We start from the raw sequence: 19474 nt of genomic DNA, 5'->3' as shown, positions 1-19474 counted from the left end.
CCACGGAAACTGTCAACTACGGTTCCCGCCTTAACTCCGCGAAGCAACTGTGCGGACTCTGCATTGAAGTCCTTTTGACGGTAGCAGCCCTTCTGAAATACCTGTAAGTTTCCCGCTGAATAACCCTCTTATTTTTGTCAACTCTGAGACAGATACTGTTTGGTAGTCTGAGCTGTAAGCCTTCTGATTTTCCCCGTAAGGTTTTAACTTCACGGAGACTGACGGAACGGCAGACCTACCCTTGCCCCTTTCGTATTCTGATGTGACTCGAGATATACCGATATCAAATTTATGGAAGATCGGCTCCCTGACTAATTCTCACTTTGGAGGTATGTCCCTTGTAAGGAATGTCCTTTGATTAATCCAGCAACTTCATGTAGCCGGTTTGCAACGTGTCCTCTCCCCTTTTTACTTCTACAGTGACCCCTTACATTGCGAAGTTAGACCAAGAACAAGGTTTCATGTGTAAAGACCCCTAGTGGCTCTCACGTCCGCTCGTCTAATGTAAGTAATGCATGGCTCCACCAGCCACAATGTGGGTCTCTGTTACAAATAGCACCCGACTAAGTTAGTCTTAAACTTATTTTCATTCACAGTTGGTGCATATTCATTGCACCCTATCCCTCTTGTTTATCGACTACTGGGATTGAAACCAAAGAAATTTTCACCATTCGGCTGATTGGTTGAAACTCATGTGAGTTGAGTTTTTTGTTTTTAATCCAGTAACTTTGCATGACAATATCTCTAGAGGTAAACTTCAAAAGGAAGATCACGTTCTTAATTCTCTTCTGTGTGTGCGAACTAATATCGCCGAGTTTGACCATGACTAATGTTTGGTCTCACTCAATTCCTACGTTCAGAGGCCCGGTGGGCCCTGACTCCATGGTAAATTCTTGTTAATGTATTGTAGTTCTGTCAAATAGGATGACGTTCACCAGGTCTTACAAATAGTGGTCTGATCAATTGTTTTAATTTCACAGATATCACCGCCCCTGTCAACCTTGCCCCTCTCCCTCTCCAGCACTTGTCCTGATGAAGACCCCGTTAAAGGACCTAACGTAGCCTACGGCCAGGGGTCGAAACGTCGACGGCTCTTGTTCTTTGATGCGGACCTCCGGCACATGTCCTTAAACGTCTCAACTTTTGTATGTGACCGTTGAAGGTCTTCAGTATAACAACCTTCCAATGGATGCCTCAAATATTTAGGCTTTTGTGTTAGATCTGTGTAGATCCACATGTAAATATTGTTCATGATTGTTTTCTTTTTGACTATGTCTACTTTTCTTTGACTTTACACTGCCCTGAGCACACTCCCCCTTCCCTCACCTTCCCCTCTCCCCTTCTGGGGCTTTTCAAAACGTGTTTAAAATGTACTGATAAATGGTTGATATCCGGTATTGTAAAATAAAAGGACAATACCTTTCTCAAATTGTTCTGATTGATGTTTATATAGTGTAAACTAGTGTTAGTGTGTGTTGTACATAACACGTTTCCCTTGCGGGGACCCCCTTCTTACACATACCATATAGCGCCCAGGTCCCCGCGACTGCATGGGTTCAACCCCCCTCTTTGTAACGTCTATAAGGAAAACCGGCTGCGTTTAGGAAAAAACTATTGCTTTATTGAAATGCAGTCACAGACATGGTGGTCTGCTGACCCCAGCAGGCCACCATCCTGGTGATTTTAAAAATTCCTAAGAGGAGAAATTGCGACCTACCTCATTAATATTAATGTGGCAGGTAGATTTGTGCCTCACTAGGAATCGCTAAATTAATAGCGATTACCTAATTGCAATTAATAGAAAATCACAATTAGTTGATCGCAATTCCCTATGTATTGAATCTGTAATTTATTGCACTCATTCATACTGTTTTGTCTGCTGGTTTAATGTATGTGTTTTATGGTTTATGTAAACCGAAATAAATATTTGTTGAAATGTAATTGCACTCTGAGGGCAATTTCCTTGACATGTCAGACAAGAAGTAAAGCACATCACGAATATGCTAGACATCTCTGCCATGGCATTGGGCAATCCATCTGGAAAATACAACCTATATCCTTTTTGCAAGGTTGGGACAGCCTTGGATTTCTTGTTAAAGACCAGGCAAATATACCCACTTGCCTGGCTTTCTCCAGGCGGCTAAAATCAATATATTCGGTATCTGTGTGTGCAGAAACAAAGCTGAAGCGTCCCCTGGGACATCTTCTTCACCAACAGCCTTCTCTCTAAATTTTTCCCAACATTTAGAAATTGGAAGAGGAATATGTTGGGACTGTAATAGGTTTTACAGTTACTTAGGAAGTAACAAGAGTGAGTACAACATGCCAACACTTTCAATAGTGATTCTGAAGGATACCACGTAAAAACATAATTGAGTTAAATAATATATTTTAAGTTTGTTTTTTATGGCCATTGCAGAAGTAACAAAAGGGGATGGTGATAATATTGAAATGTAGTTCTTTTACTGATTAAACAATTTGAGATGTTCCACCCTACGCGTAAGCATTTATCAGCAAGTAATTCCAAGATTCAGAAAGATTTTTTTATGAACAACCACTTCTTACTCCAGGCGGAAGTGTGAGCTGCCCCTGAAAATCCAGGCCTGATTAACAAAGAATGTTCCACGAAAAGGTGTGTCTAACTCCAGGCATATGTGTGACTTACTGATAATTTAACAGAAACATCAGTAAGGCTTGATTATAAAGGGTCTTCTTCAAAGCATACCGTGCTCCTGATAATTACTCAGAGCACAGGAACTGCTTTTGAATCAGGCCTGGAAGTTCCTTTACAACTCACATCAAAGACAGGAGTAAGACAAAGCTACTTATTGAAAGGTTTGTGAATTAGGCCCCGAGTATGTGTCAAAGGCAGTTTTCTCAGGATCACTAGGAGTATCTATAATTACTGCATTACTCCTATCCTTGCTCCCTCTCATTAACAGTTAGTGGAAATCTGGTGCAATAATGTGCAAAAATCTGTAGACTGCTTGGGAAAGCAATCAAAACAAAAACCACAAATACATTTAACCGACATTCTTACTCAGTTTGCAGCCTGACCGTCCTTGTACTTTGTTTTTTAGGTCGAGCAGACCTACCCTCAATGCGTGAGCATTGAAGGTGTCTGCTTCATTAGGTCGAGCAGACCTACCCTCAATGCGTGAGCATTGAAGGTGTCTGCTTCAGACCTATTGTGGCCCGTATTGGCCTGTACCTAGGAATGTGGACACATAGCAGACGCGCGCTTTGAGGCTGTCAGATTTCACCTCGGGAGCGTGCTGCTTGCTGTGTGTGGAGTGGCGTGTCAGTTTCACTTTTTATTACTTTCGTTTTTGCCTAGACTGGCTTTCAATGAAGAACGCTTGCTGGAATTAAATGTTGTTTTTTTCTATTTTAACATGCGAAACGGGGTGAAGACTGATAAAGAAAATGACGGTAAAACGCTGACAAAGGGGGAGCTTTAGAGTGCAGAGTGGAGCTTCAGAGTGGAGCTTCAGAGTGGAGCTTCAGAGTGGAGCTTCAGAGTGGAGCTTCAGAGTGGAGCTTTAGAGTGCAGAGTGGAGCTTCAGAGTGGAGCTTCAGAGTGGAGCTTCAGAGTGGAGCTTCAGAGTGGAGCTTCAGAGTGGAGCTTCAGAGTGCAGAGTGGAGCTTCAGAGTGGAGCTTCAGAGTGGAGCTTCAGAGTGGAGCTTCAGAGTGGAGCTTCAGAGTGGAGCTTTAGAGTGCAGAGTGGAGCTTCAGAGTGGAGCTTTAGAGTGCAGAGTGGAGCTTCAGAGTGGAGCTTCAGAGTGCAGAGTGGAGCTTCAGAGTGCAGAGTGGAGCTTCAGAGTGCAGAGTGGAGCTTCAGAGTGGAGCTTTAGAGTGCAGAGTGGAGCTTCAGAGTGGAGCTTCAGAGTGGAGCTTCAGAGTGGAGCTTCAGAGTGCAGAGTGGAGCTTCAGAGTGCAGAGTGGAGCTTCAGAGTGCAGAGTGGAGCTTCAGAGTGCAGAGTGGAGCTTCAGAGTGCAGAGTGGAGCTTCAGAGTGGAGCTTCAGAGTGGAGCTTCAGAGTGGAGCTTCAGAGTGGAGCTTCAGAGTGCAGAGTGGAGCTTCAGAGTGGAGCTTCAGAGTGGAGCTTCAGAGTGGAGCTTCAGAGTGGAGCTTCAGAGTGCAGAGTGGAGCTTCAGAGTGCAGAGTGGAGCTTCAGATTGGAGCTTCAGAGTGCAGAGTGGAGCTTCAGAGTGGAGCTTCAGAGTGGAGCTTCAGAGTGGAGCTTCAGAGTGGAGCTTCAGAGTGGAGCTTCAGAGTGGAGCTTCAGAGTGGAGCTTCAGAGTGCAGAGTGGAGCTTCAGAGTGGAGCTTCAGAGTGGAGCTTCAGAGTGGAGCTTCAGAGTGGAGCTTTAGAGTGCAGAGTGGAGCTTCAGAGTGGAGCTTCAGAGTGGAGCTTTAGAGTGCAGAGTGGAGCTTCAGAGTGGAGCTTCAGAGTGGAGCTTTAGAGTGCAGAGTGGAGCTTCAGAGTGGAGCTGCAGAGTGGAGCTTCAGAGTGCAGAGTGGAGCTTCAGAGTGGAGCTTCAGAGTGGAGCTTCAGAGTGGAGCTTCAGAGTGGAGCTTCAGAGTGCAGAGTGGAGCTTCAGAGTGGAGCTTCAGAGTGCAGAGTGGAGCTTCAGAGTGGAGCTTTAGAGTGCAGAGTGGAGCTTCAGAGTGGAGCTTCAGAGTGGAGCTTCAGAGTGGAGCTTCAGAGTGGAGCTTCAGAGTGGAGCTTCAGAGTGGAGCTTCAGAGTGGAGCTTCAGAGTGGAGCTTTAGAGTGGAGCTTCAGAGTGGAGCTTTAGAGTGCAGAGTGGAGCTTCAGAGTGGAGCTTCAGAGTGGAGCTTTAGAGTGCAGAGTGGAGCTTCAGAGTGGAGCTTCAGAGTGGAGCTTTAGAGTGCAGAGTGGAGCTTCAGAGTGGAGCTGCAGAGTGGAGCTTCAGAGTGCAGAGTGGAGCTTCAGAGTGGAGCTTCAGAGTGGAGCTTCAGAGTGGAGCTTCAGAGTGGAGCTTCAGAGTGCAGAGTGGAGCTTCAGAGTGGAGCTTCAGAGTGCAGAGTGGAGCTTCAGAGTGGAGCTTTAGAGTGCAGAGTGGAGCTTCAGAGTGGAGCTTCAGAGTGGAGCTTCAGAGTGGAGCTTCAGAGTGGAGCTTCAGAGTGGAGCTTTAGAGTGCAGAGTGGAGCTTCAGAGTGGAGCTTTAGAGTGCAGAGTGGAGCTTCAGAGTGGAGCTTCAGAGTGGAGCTTCAGAGTGGAGCTTCAGAGTGGAGCTTCAGAGTGGAGCTTCAGAGTGCAGAGTGGAGCTTCAGAGTGGAGCTTCAGAGTGCAGAGTGGAGCTTCAGAGTGGAGCTGCAGAGTGGAGCTTCAGAGTGCAGAGTGGAGCTTCAGAGTGGAGCTTCAGAGTGCAGAGTGGAGCTTCAGAGTGGAGCTTCAGAGTGGAGCTTCAGAGTGGAGCTTCAGAGTGGAGCTTCAGAGTGGAGCTTTAGAGTGCAGAGTGGAGCTTCAGAGTGGAGCTTTAGAGTGCAGAGTGGAGCTTCAGAGTGGAGCTTCAGAGTGGAGCTTCAGAGTGGAGCTTCAGAGTGGAGCTGCAGAGTGGAGCTTCAGAGTGGAGCTTCAGAGTGCAGAGTGGAGCTTCAGAGTGGAGCTTCAGAGTGGAGCTTCAGAGTGGAGCTTTAGAGTGCAGAGTGGAGCTTCAGAGTGGAGCTTCAGAGTGCAGAGTGGAGCTTCAGAGTGGAGCTTCAGAGTGCAGAGTGGAGCTTCAGAGTGGAGCTTCAGAGTGGAGCTTCAGAGTGGAGCTTCAGAGTGGAGCTTCAGAGTGGAGCTTCAGAGTGGAGCTTCAGAGTGCAGAGTGGAGCGTGGAGCTTCAGAGTGGAGCTTCAGAGTGGAGCTTCAGAGTGGAGCTTCAGAGTGGAGCTTCAGAGTGGAGCTTCAGAGTGGAGCTTTAGAGTGCAGAGTGGAGCTTCAGAGTGGAGCTTTAGAGTGCAGAGTGGAGCTTCAGAGTGGAGCTTTAGAGTGCAGAGTGGAGCTTCAGAGTGGAGCTTTAGAGTGCAGAGTGGAGCTTCAGAGTGGAGCTTCAGAGTGGAGCTCAGAGTGGAGCTCAGAGTGGAGCTCAGAGTGGAGCTTCAGAGTGGAGCTTCAGAGTGGAGCTTCAGAGTGGAGCTTCAGAGTGGAGCTTCAGAGTGGAGCTTTAGAGTGCAGAGTGGAGCTTCAGAGTGGAGCTTTAGAGTGCAGAGTGGAGCTTCAGAGTGGAGCTTTAGAGTGCAGAGTGGAGCTTCAGAGTGGAGCTTTAGAGTGCAGAGTGGAGCTTCAGAGTGGAGCTTTAGAGTGCAGAGTGGAGCTTCAGAGTGGAGCTTTAGAGTGCAGAGTGGAGCTTTAGAGTGCAGAGTGGAGCTTCAGAGTGGAGCTTTAGAGTGCAGAGTGGAGCTTCAGAGTGGAGCTTCAGAGTGGAGCTTCAGAGTGGAGCTTCAGAGTGGAGCTTCAGAGTGCAGAGTGGAGCTTCAGAGTGGAGCTTCAGAGTGGAGCTTCAGAGTGGAGCTTCAGAGTGGAGCTTCAGAGTGCAGAGTGGAGCTTCAGAGTGGAGCTTCAGAGTGCAGAGTGGAGCTTCAGAGTGGAGCTTCAGAGTGGAGCTTCAGAGTGGAGCTTCAGAGTGGAGCTGCAGAGTGGAGCTTCAGAGTGCAGAGTGGAGCTTCAGAGTGGAGCTTCAGAGTGGAGCTTCAGAGTGGAGCTTCAGAGTGGAGCTTCAGAGTGGAGCTTTAGAGTGCAGAGTGGAGCTTCAGAGTAGAGCTTTAGAGTGCAGAGTGGAGCTTCAGAGTGGAGCTTTAGAGTGCAGAGTGGAGCTTCAGAGTGGAGCTTTAGAGTGCAGAGTGGAGCTTCAGAGTGGAGCTTCAGAGTGGAGCTTTAGAGTGCAGAGTGGAGCTTCAGAGTGGAGCTTCAGAGTGGAGCTTTAGAGTGCAGAGTGGAGCTTCAGAGTGGTGCTTCAGAGTGGAGCTTCAGAGTGGAGCTTCAGAGTGGAGCTTCAGAGTGGAGCTTCAGAGTGGAGCTTCAGAGTGCAGAGTGGAGCTTCAGAGTGGAGCTTCAGAGTGGAGCTTCAGAGTGGAGCTTCAGAGTGGAGCTTCAGAGTGGAGCTTCAGAGTGGAGCTTCAGAGTGGAGCTTTAGAGTGCAGAGTGGAGCTTCAGAGTGGAGCTTTAGAGTGCAGAGTGGAGCTTCAGAGTGGAGCTTTAGAGTGCAGAGTGGAGCTTCAGAGTGGAGCTTTAGAGTGCAGAGTGGTGCTTCAGAGTGGAGCTTTAGAGTGCAGAGTGGAGCTTCAGAGTGGAGCTTTAGAGTGCAGAGTGCAGAGTGGAGCTTCAGAGTGCAGAGTGGAGCTTCAGAGTGCAGAGTGAAGCTTCAGAGTGGAGCTTTAGAGTGCAGAGTGGAGCTTCAGAGTGGAGCTTCAGAGTGGAGCTTCAGAGTGGAGCTTCAGAGTGGAGCTTCAGAGTGGAGCTTCAGAGTGCAGAGTGGAGCTTCAGAGTGGAGAGTGGAGCTTCAGAGTGCAGAGTGGAGCTTCAGAGTGCAGAGTGGAGCTTCAGAGTGGAGCTTCAGAGTGGAGCTTCAGAGTGGAGCTTCAGAGTGGAGCTTCAGAGTGGAGCTTCAGAGTGGAGCTTCAGAGTGGAGCTTTAGAGTGGAGCTTCAGAGTGGAGCTTCAGAGTGCAGAGTGGAGCTTCAGAGTGGAGCTTCAGAGTGCAGAGTGGAGCTTCAGAGTGGAGCTTCAGAGTTCAGAGTGGAGCTTCAGAGTGGAGCTTCAGAGTGGAGCTTCAGAGTGGAGCTTCAGAGTGGAGCTTCAGAGTGGAGCTTCAGAGTGCAGAGTGGAGCTTCAGAGTGCAGAGTGGAGCTTCAGAGTGGAGCTTCAGAGTGGAGCTTCAGAGTGGAGCTTCAGAGTGGAGCTTCAGAGTGGAGCTTCAGAGTGGAGCTTCAGAGTGGAGCTGCAGAGTGGAGCTGCAGAGTGGAGCTTCAGAGTGCAGAGTGGAGCTTCAGAGTGGAGCTTCAGAGTGGAGCTTCAGAGTGGAGCTTCAGAGTGGAGCTTCAGAGTGGAGCTTCAGAGTGGAGCTTCAGAGTGCAGAGTGGAGCTTCAGAGTGGAGCTTCAGAGCGCAGAGTGGAGCTTCAGAGTGCAGAGTGGAGCTTCAGAGTGGAGCTGCAGAGTGGAGCTTCAGAGTGCAGAGTGGAGCTTCAGAGTGGAGCTTCAGAGTGGAGCTTCAGAGTGGAGCTTCAGAGTGGAGCTTCAGAGTGCAGAGTGGAGCTTCAGAGTGGAGCTTTAGAGTGCAGAGTGGAGCTTCAGAGTGGAGCTTTAGAGTGCAGAGTGGAGCTTCAGAGTGGAGCTTCAGAGTGGAGCTTCAGAGTGGAGCTTCAGAGTGGAGCTTTAGAGTGCAGAGTGGAGCTTCAGAGTGGAGCTTTAGAGTGCAGAGTGGAGCTTCAGAGTGGAGCTTTAGAGTGCAGAGTGGAGCTTCAGAGTGGAGCTTCAGAGTGGAGCTTCAGAGTGGAGCTTCAGAGTGGAGCTTCAGAGTGGAGCTTCAGAGTGGAGCTTCAGAGTGGAGCTTCAGAATGGAGCTTCAGAGTGGAGCTTCAGAGTGGAGCTTTAGAGTGCAGAGTGGAGCTTCAGAGTGGAGCTTTAGAGTGCAGAGTGGAGCTTCAGAGTGGAGCTTCAGAGTGGAGCTTTAGAGTGCAGAGTGGAGCTTCAGAGTGGAGCTTCAGAGTGCAGAGTGGAGCTTCAGAGTGGAGCTTTAGAGTGCAGAGTGGAGCTTCAGAGTGGAGCTTTAGAGTGCAGAGTGGAGCTTCAGAGTGGAGCTTCAGAGTGGAGCTTCAGAGTGGAGCTTCAGAGTGGAGCTTCAGAGTGGAGCTTCAGAGTGGAGCTTCAGAGTGCAGAGTGGAGCTTCAGAGTGGAGCTTCAGAGTGCAGAGTGGAGCTTCAGAGTGGAGCTTCAGAGTGGAGCTTCAGAGTGGAGCTTTAGAGTGCAGAGTGGAGCTTCAGAGTGCAGAGTGGAGCTTCAGAGTGGAGCTTTAGAGTGCAGAGTGGAGCTTCAGAGTGGAGCTTCAGAGTGCAGAGTGGAGCTTCAGAGTGGAGCTTCAGAGTGCAGAGTGGAGCTTCAGAGTGGAGCTTCGGAGTGCAGAGTGGAGCTTCAGAGTGGAGCTTCAGAGTGGAGCTTCAGAGTGCAGAGTGGAGCTTCAGAGTGCAGAGTGGAGCTTCAGAGTGGAGCTTCAGAGTGCAGAGTGGAGCTTCAGAGTGGAGCTTCAGAGTGGAGCTTCAGAGTGGAGCTTCAGAGTGGAGCTTCAGAGTGGAGCTTCAGAGTGGAGCTTCAGAGTGGAGCTGCAGAGTGGAGCTTCAGAGTGGAGCTGCAGAGTGGAGCTTCAGAGTGGAGCTTCAGAGTGGAGCTTCAGAGTGGAGCTTCAGAGTGCAGAGTGGAGCTTCAGAGTGCAGAGTGGAGCTTCAGAGTGCAGAGTGGAGCTTCAGAGTGGAGCTTCAGAGTGGAGCCACCCCTCTGCATGCACGCACGCACACACAGGCGAGCGCAGGCACACACATACAGGCACACAGACACTCGCTCACACACACCCCCCCCTCCCCCACAGTCACACACACGCACGCACACACACATACAAAGCCCGCCCCCCCACTCGCGCACATGCTTCCCCCCCCCGCACTCGCGCACATGCTTCCCCCCCCCCCGCACTCGCGCACATGCTTCCCCCCGCTCAGCAACCCACTCACCGGCTTCCTTCATGCGGCGGCTCTCCTCAGCTGCAGGGCCCGGCAGCAGGACTCTTCTTCCCTCCTTCGGCACCGGGGCGCTGTTTCCTGTTGTCGCGCCGGCCCCGCAACAGGCGCCACACTCCTCCTTCTCCCCGGCCCCCTCCTGGGGACCTGGGCTGATTCGGACAGGCAGGGCGCTCCATGCGCCGGCAGCTCGGGAGGCGGGACTTCCGGTCGGCCGCGACCGGATTGGCCGGCCGGCCAAGAGCTTCCGGGTCGCCGCGGAACTTGTTTCTATTTCTTAATAAATCAAACTTAAAAGAGACAGCGGGCCATGCTCTGACAGAGATATACAGGGGCACAAACAGGCGAGCGTGAACTTTTGTGCAGCACAGTCCAGAGAGGGAAACCTGCCCCAACTCCCGCTTTGTGCGTGGTATCCTGCTGCACAGCCTCCGTGGGTTCGAGTTGTGTTTCTGTGAACGTGTTTAATCCCTTTACACCTATTTTGTGTTCAGTTCCTCTACTGTGCCTCGTGTGTTCGCCCCGAACGGTGGTCCTGTCTAGTATGTCTAATCTATATGTGTCCGAGCCCTTTCTCGCGCTCCACGTATCCCGGTCTCCCCCCTGGAGTCATGTGGGTGTCCGATCCATCTGAAACATCATGTGTGTGTCCAGTTCATTTAAATCGGCCACTTGGGGATTGTAGCCCCCTGCCACCACCGTTCACCGAACCCACACACACTCCATGCCCCGGTTATATGCGTGACACGAGGCATCAATGTACACATGCTATATACGGGGCTTACACCAAGCACGCCATGTGCTCGCCCTTACACCAAGGGCGCCAACTCGCTGCTACCCACGGAATACCGCTTACAAGTCCTCAGCTTTTTAGAAAACATTCTAAAGCCAAAGTAAAGAACTACAACACCCATACTGCACTGGGGTGGTCATTTAAATCACCGCAATGAAATCGCGATGCTGACTCGGGGGTATGGCTAAACTACCTACACCAGAGCTCGGACTTTTACCAAGCATTGGCAGTCTGGGGCGGGGTGGGGAAACCGAGGAGGGCTGCCCTGTAAACAGTGCAGAGTACAGTACACACGAGAATGGCTTCCCCTTCCACCCTCTTGGAGCCGCCTGGCCATGCCTACGCCTGATCCGAAACGGTTTAAAGAGACCTCGTCCTGATCTGTCCGACCCCCACAGAGCGGTCGCACTTTAATTCTTCTACAGCTGTCAGACTTCTATCGCGCCTGCCGCCGCCACCCCCTCCCCTCGCTCTTTCCAGGAGCTGTCAGCCGCTTCTAGGAGCTGCCGCACACTGCACCGTGGGCAGAGCTGGGAGACGCGCCACAGATCTGCCAGACCACCCCTACCCGGAGCTGTCTTTTTCCAGGGATCTCAAGGGCCCTGATTTCCCCGCCAGTGCCTCCAGAACCCTCAACCCCTTCGCCGTAAGCCCCCTCCCCAACCAGCATGCCAGACCCTTCTCATGAATGTCAGACTCCCTGTCACTCAATTCCCATTCCCCCTGCCCCGTCATTTATGTCAGCTCCCCTGTGCTAGAGTCCAGGACCGCGCACGCCCTCAGTCCGTAGCTGAGACACCATCCTACAGACACAAGACCCCCGCTCCGAGATGTCAGATAAAAACTATTTAAAAAAAAAAAACACACTAGCAAGGCACCCTCTGGAGCGGCCTCCTTTCTAAAAGTGTCAAACCTCCCACATCAGCCTGGCCCCGCTCAGAGTTATCGGAAATGACTCTTAGAACTTTAACACCCCAAATGCAGCTCAGGCCCCCAAAAGATGACACACACACCCTCCCCAGGACTGTCAGAAACACTCACGAGTGGCCAGACGCGTCTCCCCTTGCTGTCAGACACCCCAAAGCTGTGAAACCACCGCCGCCCCCCAGACACACACACACACACACGTCCGCCCCCTCTGAGCTACTAAGGGACAGCTCCTAGGCGCACGTGCCACGCCCCTGCCACCAGGGGCGGCTCTAGGATCATGGTGGCCCTGGGCAGGGAGCGTAGGTAGGAGGCCCCGGAAGAGGGGGTCCGGGCGGGGCGGAGCAAAACATACGTGATGCAATGAGCTTTAAAAGAATCTCCCACCTAGATAAAGTCAGAAAATCGTGTGAAAACGCACACAGTAAGTGAAAATCAGATAGACCATGAGTGATGTTACTTGGCTTTAAAAGAAAGTTAGAGGACGACAGTGTACAGTAGACTCCAGGGTTCAGTAAGGTTGAAGTTTTTAAAATTGTGAATTTTTACCAATTTGGAACAATTGCGTTTGGGCACAATTAAAACATCAGTCCACTCAAGCAATTCTATCAAGCAAATTGAACCCGTACTTTACAGAATTTCAAGGCCAATGCAGATTAAAAAAAATATGTAAAGCAATCTCACACAGTAAGCAAGGGCATACTGAATGAATCAAATATTTCAGTGAGTTCATTTTTTTCGCTCTTCTGTCGGTTACTGTAACCCTTTGCATGTCAGTCCGTTTTTAGCCCATGATTAATAAATTAACGCAATGGTTGTCCATTGCACCAACCCTGAATTTCTTCCTAAGGTGGTCTCTCCATATCGTGTGCCAGAACCGGCTGTCCTGGACCTCTAAGCAGCACTTTGGACCCGCCAACATCCACCACGTGCTTTTGTAGTGGCCCCTATAACTTGACTTTCACAAACAGAGCGCTTTAGGCAGAACACTGACGCCTCGTGTACACAACTCATCACTGAAGCCACGTAGTTGACACTGAACAGCACTCACCCTCCCCCCACCACAGCAACAGCCCCACAATTATAGTGTTTTTGTATTAGCAGACCAGGGGATGGGGGGCATATTGCTTTGCTTGCATCACGGCCAGTGACGGCCTGGCTGAGTCTCTTGACTGCACAACCGACACGTAACGGAAGCATGTTCGCCCAGAGGCACAAATACTCACAGTGTGCTTGTGCACATGGCATAGCGAAGAGCACAAAATGCAAGGTGAAATACGAAGTGATGACAGGAGGATGCTTGCTTTGGCAGTTGTGTTTGCAATGTACTTTTGACCACCAGATTTGTCAGGCCCTGACAGTACAACTCGTTTCATGTTTTGTAGAATGAAAAGCTTTTCTCGAACGTCACTGAGGCACAGGGAATGGGTACCTTCTGGGCACCAGCAGTGCAAGCTTCCACTGTACACGCGCGCCCCAAACAGGTGGGCATTAGAAGAGACATCAGGGAACCTATCATGCGCGTGGCTTGCATTGGGTTGGCACGCGTGCATGGTGGGTGACATGGGAAGGAGGATGTTGAGGGGGAGAGGATCTGGCATAACGACCAGAGTTGCCGACTTTGAAACTGGGGAACCAGGTTCGAGTCTGGGTTTAACATCCTGTAATTCTCGGCAAATCACTGCATCTCCCCGTGCCCATAAAACTGCAAAAAAGAAATGTGAATTTGGCAGATCCTGTTCAAACCTTGCACTCCGATTTTGTAAAGCAATAGTGTGCAGCAATTTCACCATGGGGGCCGCCAACAAATTCTCTTGTTCAGGTAACACATTTGCATAATAACTCACTTATCCTTACCTGGGCTGCCCGGTGAACTGCAGTGCAGACTCGACCCCTGACTAGCTGTCACGGGTCGGGACTCGAGTGAGAGTAGACTCGTCTCTGCAGTCTGTCCGTGTCCGTCTAGCTCCAGGCGCTGGGAGTTGATGGCACAGTGATGGCAGCCAGACTTCCTTCTTCGAGTACGTTCCGAGGACCACAGAATGCAGGCACACGCCGACGGGGGAAGCAGTATGAGGTTGAGTCTGCGCAGACTCGAATCCTCGGCTTCCGGCGTCTGCCAGACCCCACGCCGTTGGTGATTAACACCGCCACTGCCAATCAGGGACGAGAGCCGGAGGCCGCCAAATCCCTGCCAGGGGCCGCCACGCAAATATTGTATTCATCCTTGTGGCGGCCCCTGGGGTTTGGCGGCCCTGTGCAGGTGCACAGCTTGCACATGCCTAAAGCCGGCCCTGACCCCGCAACATAAACATTAACCCTTCATTGCCCCGCCTCCTGCTCGCCAAGTCATGCGGGTTCACGGGCCGTGTCCTTACCTGCTCTGTCCCAGAGGGGCTGTCGGTGGCCGGGTCCAGTGCACACGGGGTTCAGGGTTTGAAGGGGTGGGGGGGGGGCTTCAGGCCAGCCCGGTCACGCCGCAGCTCCGGGGGCTGCCGCCCCTGCTCAGCTGCAGTCCTGCTCGCCCCCTCTCCACCAAAGCTGCATGGCTGGCTGCTGCAGGAGAGAGCGGCCCGGTGCCTCCAGTCCAACACCCCCGCCGGCCGGCTCCTCACTCCACCTGAACGCCTGGTGGTCCCCTCCTTCAGATCCCGCCCCCACTGGGGCTGCTTTTGAAAATTCGGGGGTGCAGAGTGCTGTTTTCTGCTCTTCTCGCCCTTTCCAGCCTCCTCTGCTCAGTGTGTGTCAGGGGCAGAGGAGATCATGAGACAGCCCTACCAGCTCCCGCCCGCTCCTCCCAGCCTGGTCTGGGCCAACTCCCATTGGCATTTTTGAGGTCTAAGCTACATCTTACTGGTAAGACAACTGTTAACAATATACAGGTGAGAATTTTGAAAAGGTACTCACGTTATTTAAAAATCAATGTGTGGGAGGAAAATTGTTTTCTTCTTTAAAAATCAATGAGAGTTTCTGGAAAGGCACTTTTCTGTACATACTGTTTTTGAAGATGAACTGGGTTTCTCCCTTCCTTCCGTCTTTGTCAGCTTTAATATCCGCAGCTGACCCTTTACCTTTGTGCAAGGCAACGTGATCACAGGACAGTTCATGATTGTCCCACCTCCATGTCTATTCATCACACTGTCAACATCTCAATTATTTTAGCCAACTTGAGTTTGTTACAGCACACATACCATTGTCCTGAAGCTTCCCTATCCCACCCAATGCTGTGCTTCTTTCTCTTTTGACTTTATTCAAATGTCTTATTTCCAAATAATATGTAAATGTGAATCCAGTATTTGTAAAGCGCACAGCTACCCGGAGGCATCCTGGCGCTGGGGGCCATTGGGAAGATTAAGCAAGCTATTGCCCAGAATCACATGGTGCTGGGCAGACCCCTGCCGCCTAGCCCGGGGATCGAACCATAATCCTCTTACTCACAAATAGCGCGAGGACGTGAATTACTTTTGGAGGTGTCTCTGGAGGAGGAGAACTTTGAGGTCCCTTTTGAAGGCCTGGGAAGAGGCAGTGGTCCAGAGCTTTTTTTTGTCCTCTCGCGGTTTGTAAATACAAAACATATTGCATTACAAATGCTATAGGTATCACATTTGCGAAAGTTATAACTATTGGCATTGTAAATGGCGAAGCTATTAATTTAGCTATTTAAAAAAAAAAGAAACATAAATAAAAACTTTGCCATTTACAATACCAATAGCTCAAACTTTCCTAATGCGAGACCTATTGCATTGCAAATGCTTGTTACACTCAGAGTTTCAAACTCGGACATTCAAAGTTAGAATGAATTGAGCGAAACATCGGTATAAACCATTTGGCCCACGGATGCCTATTTTGCAACGTAAGTCAAAAAAGCACCCCCTTATGTGTTCATGCTACTCACAATACTGTTAGTCATGTTTTGGTGACAGTCCTCCAACATTTTACCAAATGATTTATTATATTTCCGACATTAATAGAACACATGACCAAACAAACATAAAATCACACACTGTTTAAAACTTCTGAATGAAATGACCCAAGGCTAGTTTTACGCATAAACAAATAGCTTGCAGGCCTTATTCTTTGTTATACGAATGATGTAAAAGTTTTGGTTTTATTGTTCAAGCAGACTCAAGTGTTTATGGAGGAAAAAAGTGCATTTGTGCTCACTCGCACTTCAGTCGTAATCGAGAGATACGAAACGGATAAATCTAGCGGCACTGCATGCCCGCGCCGCCGCCATCTTACCTGGGAGTAAGGGGTAATGGAAGCAAACTGCTGGTGAAGTTCGAGAAGCTGAATTAGTTCTGCTGATTGTTTAGCTCTCTCTCCAATTAAAGATATGTATATGTCAGGATTTTTTGCAAATTCAGATGCAGATTCCTTGGAACTGAAGACATAATATTTTTCATTGTGTTTTAAAATTCCAATGTTGGGATCACCTAAAAAAAATCAAGAGCAAACAAAGCAATGTAAAATAAAATAATGTAATAAGATGGTAATTACAAATGTCCCCAGTACTAATGCACTATCTGTATTCCTCCTTTGGATGTGTGCAGTGGGGGTTGACCTCTTGGCCCAACCCACCGCAGATGGCTAACCACCGGTGCACCGAGCCTTTTACGAGCTCATTGGGATTTAGTCGCAGCGTTTGTCTGTTAGCTAGATCCTGCGCTTAACCTGCCGCACGAAGCCAACACTCGCTCCGCATGACCTCTGAGCAGTCAAGAGGGAGCCCCTCCCATAATTCATTTTTTAAGTATCCACAAGCTCTTTCAGACACTCCAGTCCTTGCTTGACCTCAATGGGTTCTGTGACTTGGAAAATGACAGACAGTGCAACAGGGACCAAGGTGCACCCACCTTTTCGGCAATTTCTGTGTGTTTTAATGTAAACTATCCTAAAGTACCCCTCTCTACCTAAAACCAACATGGCAGAAACGTTCTTCTCCTCTGCAGAGCGCCTTGTGGTCACCCACAGGTGTGGCCATGATAAGAGTCCAGCCCACCCTTGTGATCACTGCAAATCAGGTCAATTCTGGGGGCAGTCTGTCTCCACTAGGATTGGTGCCTGGCTAGCTAGCAGGACAACGGAAGGGGCAGACCCAGGCGTGAGGTACATCTGCCTGTGACAGGGTAGGCATGCTTTGAAGTTAATTACATTCCTGGGAACAGTCCATATTGCCATCCTTTCAGGAGACGGCCAACTAATCAAGGATCTATTCGGTTCCTGGGTGACACTGAACACTGGCAAAAAGGAACATTTGGCCATGGCAGGAAACTTTTTAAAAGTGTAATCATCAAAAGAGTAATAAAAAATCCGACTTGACATTAAGTTGGATTTTAAACTAGTGTGAAAACAAGTCCTTGAATCAGATCAGATCAGAAAATCTTTATTCGGTTATTTGCACAAAACAACCATAAAAGCACAGCATAATAAAACATCATCATCATCATAAAAACCAAATATCTAAAATCCTCTTATCCAGAAAAATAAACACATTTGATCTAGTGCAAAGATTTACAGAGATTCTAAACATTTTAACCCTCCATACGGTTTCTAAATTTTAGGGCTAATTTTAAAAAGCTGATTACAAATAAAGTGCATTCGCCTTTTATCAGCTGTAAATAGCAAAGTGCAGGTCTAACCTGGGTAAAAAGTCCTTGAATCATTTTTCTAGCTAATCCCAAGCTGAAGTTAAGCATTAGCAGGTGTTATAATGTATTCCAATGCTGTTTTGTGTGGCAGGAAGAGCTAGAAGGGTGGGTAACCCAATAGACCCTTGCGGGCTTGGGCGAATAATATGTAGATAAATGATGCCAGCAATGGATTTATTTTTTAAACAAATAATATGTAACAGTGTGAATCTATGTTTAAGATTAGAGATTCAGACTGAAAGCATCAGTCGCTGTATACTTGAGCGTATTCAGTATCTCTTCAAAATAAGAGAATTTAGCTACCACACTAGCTAAAGAAAGAAGAGAAACAACAAAGGGATGTTTTTATATCAAAAAATATTATTATTTACTTTCGTATAAAATCATAAGGTTTCTTCATCAGTCATAAGTATTAATCAGACAATGCATTTCTAATGTACAAGGGATACAGCAATTTCTCCTATAATACAAAAGAAAAATGTCCAAACTGTTACAGTGAAAACAGCTGTTCCTGACCGTGACTACGTTGGCAGTAACTTTTCCCTCATTGTGAACGTGGAATTTACGCTGCTTTGTCAGTTTAACAAAAAATGTTCCTGTGAATAAAAAGGACTACCCTCCGTGATTAAAATGACGCGTTGAGAGATAAAGGAGTGCGCTTTACACCCCTCCAGACAGAATCAGACACCAACAGTATTGATTCATCTCGAAATTGGTCATCCATAGTCCACTACACAAGGGTCATCGCTAGATGTTATATTTATTCGTCCTGATGAAGGTCTTGTGAAATAAAACGTTAAGACCGAAACGTGGACTTCTACGTCCATATCTGCTTGTATGACGTCTGTTTCCTGTGACTTACTTCTATCAGATTAGAAGTCACTGTTTTCACTGTAACAGTTTGGACTTTTTTCTTTTGTATTATAGGAGAAATTGATGAAGTGCATAAAAAAAAATATATACATATATATCATATATCATGTGACCAAGCTCCCATGAGGAGCAAAACGTGTCATGGAGGGCACTAGTCCCAGTGATTTTATGCCGAGATAAATTAATACATTTTTCACTGCTTACCATGAATACTGGTGTGGAGGTCGTTGACTGCGCAGAGGAGTGAGTGCGAGGTCCTTGCCTGGTTGTTGCCGTTCCAGTGATTGGGGCGGACAGGACTTTGTTATATATATATATATATATATATATATATATATATATATATATATATATATATATATATATATATATATATATATATATATATATATATATATATATATATATATATATATATATATATATATATATATATATATATATATATATATATATATATATATTTATATAATGTAACAAATTTAAACCCCATGATATTATGGTCAAATTTTATTTTCAACTCTATATTTTGGACAAACACCAGAAATACAGGTAGCATTAAGCTGATGCCAGTTTGGACAGATCATCCAAAAAGTACTTTTCACGCATACTGGCAACATTAATGTACTTTGAGCACCTTGTGTACCTTTATAAACAAAAGTGGGAAGTTTGCATACCTTTGGAACATAATCCTCAATGACAGTACCACGTCATCTACAATTGAGTGGGAGAGCTGGTCCGCGACGAATTTCTAGCCAATGTACTTGTATTAAAAAAAGGTCTCAACTTCTATAGTCATGCACCAGCAGCAGTTATATACACAGGAGCAGCATTGTTATCACGCCTGCCGGTGCTATATGTGTTAGCCGAAACAGGAATATGCTGTGTAGTCTGAACTGTCCCAGTGCAGACTTTCATATATTGCTTGTGTTTCCTGCATGAGTAATGTGGGACTTCCTTAATGCACATTTGTGGCTCTGCTGTGTATGTGAACCAGCTCAAGAACACCGAGTAGAAACCTCTGAATCGAGAGCACCATAGCCCTTGAACTGGCACAGTCTGTGTTGGAAGGACATGTACTATGTTTCACCTGTCATTCACCTTCCAAAGAAACTATATACACACAATCCATTTTCATGCATCACTCCATCCTCAGACCAAACAAACTACAGAAACCTCACAGTATAAGGAACATAGAACCACATAATATCTGCTTCTCCACTTATCATGCATCAGAAAAGTGCATACATTTTTTTATTCATTTGACATACCCGGCAAAAGAAGGCCATCCTGTGCAACTAGAGTATATCCACAAAACCCATGATACTGAATAGGAAGTCTCTCAAAGTTAGCTGTGTTCTCTGGAAAAAACCACTCTTGATCTTTGAAATCAGAAACATTAATTCTCTTTCCTGGAAAAAAAGAATGAATTTTGATCAAGGAATGTCTTAAAATTTCAAAATTGGTAATACATTAAGTATTATGCTGAAATTG

General features: G+C 47.9%; 1 protein-coding gene across 1 annotated transcript in view; it reads right to left on the bottom strand.

Annotated features, from left to right (window-relative positions):
- Positions 1-19474, bottom strand: part of CFAP206 (cilia and flagella associated protein 206) — a 473657-nt gene that overhangs the window by 190199 nt on the left and 263984 nt on the right. The window contains exons 10-11 of the mRNA XM_086926596.1: positions 19252-19392; positions 15699-15892 (exon numbers count right to left, since the gene is read on the bottom strand). Coding sequence (XP_086782722.1) covers positions 15699-15892; positions 19252-19392 — 335 coding nt within the window. The remainder of the gene's footprint in view (positions 1-15698; positions 15893-19251; positions 19393-19474) is intronic.

The sequence above is a fragment of the Lissotriton vulgaris genome, chromosome 6, assembly GCF_964263255.1.
Source record: "Lissotriton vulgaris chromosome 6, aLisVul1.2, whole genome shotgun sequence".
Classification (NCBI taxonomy): domain Eukaryota; kingdom Metazoa; phylum Chordata; class Amphibia; order Caudata; family Salamandridae; genus Lissotriton; species Lissotriton vulgaris.
The sequence above is the reverse complement of the archived record's forward strand: the minus strand, read 5'-3'. Positions and strand labels throughout refer to the sequence as shown.